Source organism: Callospermophilus lateralis, chromosome 7, assembly GCF_048772815.1.
Source record: "Callospermophilus lateralis isolate mCalLat2 chromosome 7, mCalLat2.hap1, whole genome shotgun sequence".
Taxonomy (NCBI): Eukaryota; Metazoa; Chordata; class Mammalia; order Rodentia; family Sciuridae; genus Callospermophilus; species Callospermophilus lateralis.
Genome location: NC_135311.1, coordinates 17,916,625 through 17,922,624, shown reverse-complemented (window position 1 = coordinate 17,922,624; position 6,000 = coordinate 17,916,625). Strand labels below are relative to the sequence as shown.

Genomic DNA, 6,000 nt, shown 5'->3' with positions numbered 1-6,000 from the left:
GCCCCGTACTGTAGTGAAAAAGAAAAAAAATTAAAAAGATGAACAATAATAATCAACCTACTTTTATGAGACCCGTATACAAACTGTATCAAATGGCATCTGAAAGATTATAAATCTAAGGCCTTCGTGTGCTGCTTTTTAAAAGGGTTGGGATGAACACTGGTTTCAGTAAAGTGTATCAAGAGCACAAATTATCTCATTTCCCAAGTTATTGCTCACCTCAATCACATTTGTTCAGATATTTCAGTCCAAGGAGTGTGCTTCAAATAGCTGGGGATTCAGACTGCTATACCTCCTTTCACGATTTGCTGTTTTTGTTTTTCTGATCACAGCATTTTGTTGTTGGGATATGGAACATTGCTGTATTTGAGGGCTACAAAGGACCATCATCAAATGAAGATAATAATCAGCCATATCCAATTAAATATTCCAAACTATAATTTATATTAATTATTTTTGTTTGAAAGAAAGCTGCCTTTGTTGAAATGCACAGACTGTAAGATACAAAAGCCTTTTGTGATTGGTTCAAACTTCCTATAGAATTCCCACCAATTTCTTCACCTCCTGGAGGACAGGATAGGCTAATTCTTTGGCTTTTGCTGACCCAGCTTGTAAAACCTTCTCTAAATATTCCTTGTCCATCTTCAGTTTTTCCATTTCATTTTTAATTGGAGCAAATTTCTCAATCACAGCATCTGCCACCACCAGTTTGTATCGGGCAGTATCGATGCCTGTGCTGCGGCGGACCACCTCCTCTGTGCTGAGCCCTGTCACCGCAGCGTGAATCGAGACCATGTTGGAGACGCCCTCTCGGCTGGCAGGGTCGTAGGTGACCTCTGAGGTGAAGTCCGTCACAGCCTTGCGGAATTTCTGCACTATCTCCTCTGGGCTGTCTGTTATTCGGATGGTGGCCAGTTTGTCAGGGTCAGATTTTGACATTTTGGAAGAAGGGTCACGGAGGGATTTTACCTTCTTCATGGATGCTAGGTCAAAACACCAACACACATGCCAAAAAACAAAAACAAAAACAAAAACACAAATGAATCAGCAAGACTCACTGCCGGGATCTGGAAGATATCAAGAATACCAATGACTTTTTTACCTGTCTGGTTATAAAAATAGCAAATATTCATTGTGAAAAAGTCGAGCAATTTATGTAAGTATGAAAGTAAAGATTATGTGAATTATGTAACACTGTTAACATTTTCTCCATACTTTCAGGCATCTTTTAATGCATTGTCCACCTAAAATGTATACTCTTACGCAGATGAAATTATGCCAATCATACTGCTTTTGCTGTGTATAAGTTTTAAAAAAGTATTGTTTCTTCTCTTCTCTGCTCTTCCCTATTAGTAATCATTTATTTACCCCCTGCAACCATTGCCGTTTCTACCCCCCAACCAGTTTTAACAATCTGCAGTAATCCTTCCATTTCTTTACCCAGGATTATACACACACACACACACACATACACACGAGAGATGGCTTGTTGATTGCTCTGATAGAATCAAGATGTTAAGCTGTGCTTCATAAACCAGTGTTATTAATCGTTGCCTATTTTATGGCTATTACAGAAGCATATAAAATTGAAAGAGGTAAAATAATAATAGGTCATATATTAAAATCTTTTTTATTTATTTATTTGCATTACAATTCTTAATACACCATTATACATCAAAATCTGATTGTTAAAAGAAGTCTGACTTCAATGCATGGGATTTCTTGAATTTATTTGTGTGAATTTTTGAAATTACCTAGAAATTTATACCTGACTTACGTCTCTGAGTTGAATCTAGGATCATATTATACTCCTTTACAGTGCTGTCAGCTTAATAAAGATGAACAGTGCTTAGGTTCCATGATCTCTGCTCCTGCCACAAAACTTACAAGTCTATCAGAATGCTGGTAGACTTACAGCATCAAGAAGGTTCCAGACTAGCATAGCAATGGAGGCTGAGGCTGATCTCTGAGACCCAGCAGGTGGATTGTACATTCCATCTCTGAGGTTCACTTAAGAAGACAGAATATAAGGATCACAGATTCCCTCTTATTTGATGTAGATTGGGATACTTTCATTTTGCTGTGAGTACTCAGGAAGGCAAGGTAAGCAGGCTTTGGGCTTACAAATGCTCAGCATAGGACCCAACTCTGCCACAACTAGACATGTGACTTGGACACAAAGTGAGCCTTGCCAAACCTTTGTTTCTTTACCCATAAAAGAGGTGAAGATATCTGCTCTACCCAATAAAGTTTGTTATTTTAAATATATCTATTAGGTAAATTATATAGTACTTTACAAATTAAAATCATTTTTAGTTTGTAGTTTCTTCCATACTTCTCAAACATTTTAGTTACCTTTTTCAATAATCTAGTGTGACGTGCTAGTCCTACATGACAGAAACAATGAAGATTCGAGTTCCAAATCCTGAAGTTTGTCTATGAGAAAGCCAAGTTTTGTCCTAAGACAGTTCCCAGCCTCCATCTATTATCCAGTTTTCACTTCAAAATATGCCCGGATTTAACAATCATGTGTTTGTTACTTACTGAGGATGGATTTGGGCACTGGAAAGAACTCCCCATACTTCTTGTTGAAACCTTGTGCTAGATCCTGAACTAGTTCCATGTGCTGGATTTGGTCCTCCCCGACAGGAACGTGTGTGGACCTTTAATAAAAGACAGAAAAACTCAGAAAGGCTTCTTCTTAGATGGAAATGATATTGCAAGCAGCTGCATTTCCTGTGTCTGTTTCATTGTTGGTGTTCAACAAATGTTCACAAACTACAGAGGGAACGTTGAGACCCAAGTCTTTATCCATGTATCCGACAAATGCTGGAGAGATGTTTGTCTACTCTGGTTCAGTTTCTTCCATAGCAGAGGAATACAGCCATCAACACCAGTGTGACAGGATCTTGCTGGGAGGGAGGCATGGGATCCTCAATAGCATATGCGTTACACATAATTGTATTCTAAAACCACTCCTCATTCCCTCACTCAGTCAGCACATATAACCCGAGCCTGACCAGATGCTTTTTACTCAGAGCTGTGGCTTGCACTTGAAAGACACTCCTCCCCATCTTCAAATCAGATATGGCAGAAAGCTCTCTCTCAGGCAAGTGTTTTCCCTCCCTGTCACACAGGGAGTGATTCAAGATCTTTTTGGAACACACTCTGTCATTTTCAAGTAAATTGCAATCACAGAAGAATTAAGATGCTGGAAGGAACGTAAATAAACAACATCTCCAGGTACAATAATAGATAGATCTTGCGTTTTTCAGCTTCTTGTTGCTGAAAATACCTGACTTGAACAACTTAGAGGAGAAAAAGTGTCTTATGGCTCACAGTTTCAGAGGTTTCACAACATCATGGTGGAAGGGCATGGTGGAGGAGCTGCTCCATTCATGGTGGCAGGCAGCAGAGAAAGGGTAAGGAACCTCAGAGTACATGAACCCTTCCAGGGCACGCCCCCAGGGACCTTTGGCCTCCAGCCACAACCAACCTGCCTACAGTTACCACCAAGTCCTTTCATACTAGCATGGTTGGATTACGTTACAGCTCTCATTGTCTAATCTTCCCACCTCTGAGCATTCTTGCATCAACACAGCAGCTTTGGGGAGATACTCATATCCAAACCATAACAAATCTCAAAAACAATGCTGAATGAAGAAAGCAAATTTCAGAAAACACCTAGGGTACACATTGGCATTTATATAAATCGTAAAAGTACACAGGAAAATACTACACATTGCTTATAGAGGCATAGATCTGGAGTGATAAGTACGAAAACACACTGGAGGGGTCTCCTCAAATTCATGACCATAGCTGCTTCTAGAGAGAGAGAAGGAGATGGGTCTGAGGAAAGGAACAAAGGAAGCCTGAATTTTATCTATAATATTTTATTAAAAAACAAAGATGTGAAACCAAAAATATCAGAATGTGGAGAATCTATTTATAATGATTTTAATTACACATATAAAATTTGTGGGGTCAGATCATGATGAATTAATCATCAAGAAGAATTAACCATTTCAGAGAAGATCTAGTGGGGGAAACTGTACTGAAGTGTTACTGTGGATGGAGATAGGTGATGTAAGTATTTCATATCTTGGCTGGCAAGTTTATATTTGATAATATAAATATAATAAATAAAGTGCCATAGTTTCTTTTCTTTTCTTTTTGGGTACTAGAAATTGAGCCCCAGCAGTGCTTAGCCACTGAGCTACATCCCCAGTCAATTTATTTATATTTTTATTTTGAGACAAGATCTTGCTAAATTGCGCAGGGCCTTGCTAAATTACTTAGGCTGGCTTTGAACTTGTGATCCTTCTGTCTCAGCCTCCTGAGCTGCTGGGATTACAGCATGTACCACTATGCCCAGCTACACAGCTAGTTCCTTTCAAGGAAGTTCAATATTACCCCTGGGAGAAGCAGTCAGTTATCATGGGCAAGTTTCTTACCCTTTCCAAGCTTTCAATGTCTCTGTAAGTGGGGATCATAATGCTGCTTATCTCGTTGGGTGGTTTCAAGGATAACAAACATAGTGCTTGATGCTTTCTAAGGGCTCAGTAACCCTTGCTGGTGATATGCCATATTAAGGGCTGACATAATGAAGGACAAAATGGCACAAGAAAGATACATAGAAGGGTCCTTGATGTGAGGTGCACTGTGACATTTTTCAAAGAGATCATTTCCTTTTTTGGTAGCTGACTCATACCTCAAACACATAGTCCCAGAGATGGTCAGAGACCTGGGTGGCAATCCTGATAATGGTAGAAAACATACCTGAAACGGACACTTCACCTATCAGGTGGTCCCCAAATACAAACACTATGCTAATAGAATTCTGAGAACTCTTTTAATTTAAAGAAAACAGCAGGGACAGAGCAATGAATGGAAAGGTAAACTTCAGGGACAAAGACGATGAATCAGGAGTGCTTTCTGTTCTTAAGTCAGTAAATAAATGTAGGCAATTCTACTAAAGGATTGTGAGGGCCATGTCCATTGTTCTCTTCCACACAGCATGGAGCCGAAAGCCACTGGCTCAATGGTTAAAAAAAAAAAAAAAAAAAAAAGATGTAGGCCCTGGGTGTAACCCATTCATGCCTCACCTTTGAGAATTTCCCTTCTTTGGACCTTGTTGCTCCTGTCTGGTAATTAGAGTGAGACTGACGTGCAGAGGTCACTTTGACTCCCCCAAACCAAATTAGCCAACAGAGCAGGTTAAAAAGCAATTACAGTAGCCCATAGGAAATCAGAATGGACTGCAACTAACACAGAAAAAACAATTACCATAATCAATACACTTTAAGCACATCAGAATGAATATTTCCACATGCCAAAATGGTTCCAGATTCACCAAGCAACCAAACTAAACAGAAAACACATTTAGTTTTCATAATGACGCTGTGTGCGTCTTGCCTTATGTCGGATCCCTGCCTCTTTTCTTACAATTTGGTGAGGTTTTGATTTTTTTTTTTAAAGGAATAAAAAAATTTTAATTTTTTACACCTGGTCCTATTGCGCCACGTGGCTTTTGCATCTGACTTTCGTTTGTTTGTTTCTGGTCTCTCCTCCTCCTGCTCCTGCTTTTCCTTTCACCTCCTATAATTTATCTTGGCCTTTACTTCTTATCCATTGAGTTTACACTTCACATTAATTCAGCCTGTCTTTGATTCTACTCACTTATGGGGCTTATTCTTTTCACGTTTTTAACCTCTCTCCTCATACTCTTCCTTTCACTTCAAATAATTTAGTGCTGTTCTTTTAAAATTTATACCCAACTTAATGATATCCATATTAATGTGCCTACTCTTTTTCTTTTTCTCCATTTTCTTTTTTTTCCCCTTACCCTGACTGTGCTTTCTTAGACACAACATAAAACAAAAGTCTTTCATAATTTTGATTGTTATAACTTCTGTCACATAATAATGCGTCTGATCTTCTTCTTTGGTGACTAAACCGTTTTTCTTTTGCTTAGTTCCTTATTGCATCTTCATTTACTTG

General features: G+C 38.8%; 1 protein-coding gene across 4 annotated transcripts in view; it reads right to left on the bottom strand.

Annotated features, from left to right (window-relative positions):
* Positions 1 to 420: 420 nt before the first annotated feature.
* Positions 421 to 6,000, bottom strand: part of Wars2 (tryptophanyl tRNA synthetase 2, mitochondrial) — a 71,864-nt gene continuing 66,284 nt past the window's right edge. For 2 of the 4 annotated variants that reach the window (XM_076861518.1, XM_076861519.1), the window contains 2 exons: positions 2,545 to 2,663; positions 421 to 983 (listed from right to left, as the gene is read on the bottom strand). In XM_076861518.1, the coding sequence (XP_076717633.1) occupies positions 535 to 983; positions 2,545 to 2,663 (568 nt within the window). In that variant the 3' untranslated portion in view covers positions 421 to 534. Of the gene's footprint in view, positions 984 to 1,915; positions 2,011 to 2,544; positions 2,664 to 6,000 lie in introns of all 4 variants that reach the window. The other 2 variants (XM_076861520.1, XM_076861521.1) reach the window with 2 other exon arrangements.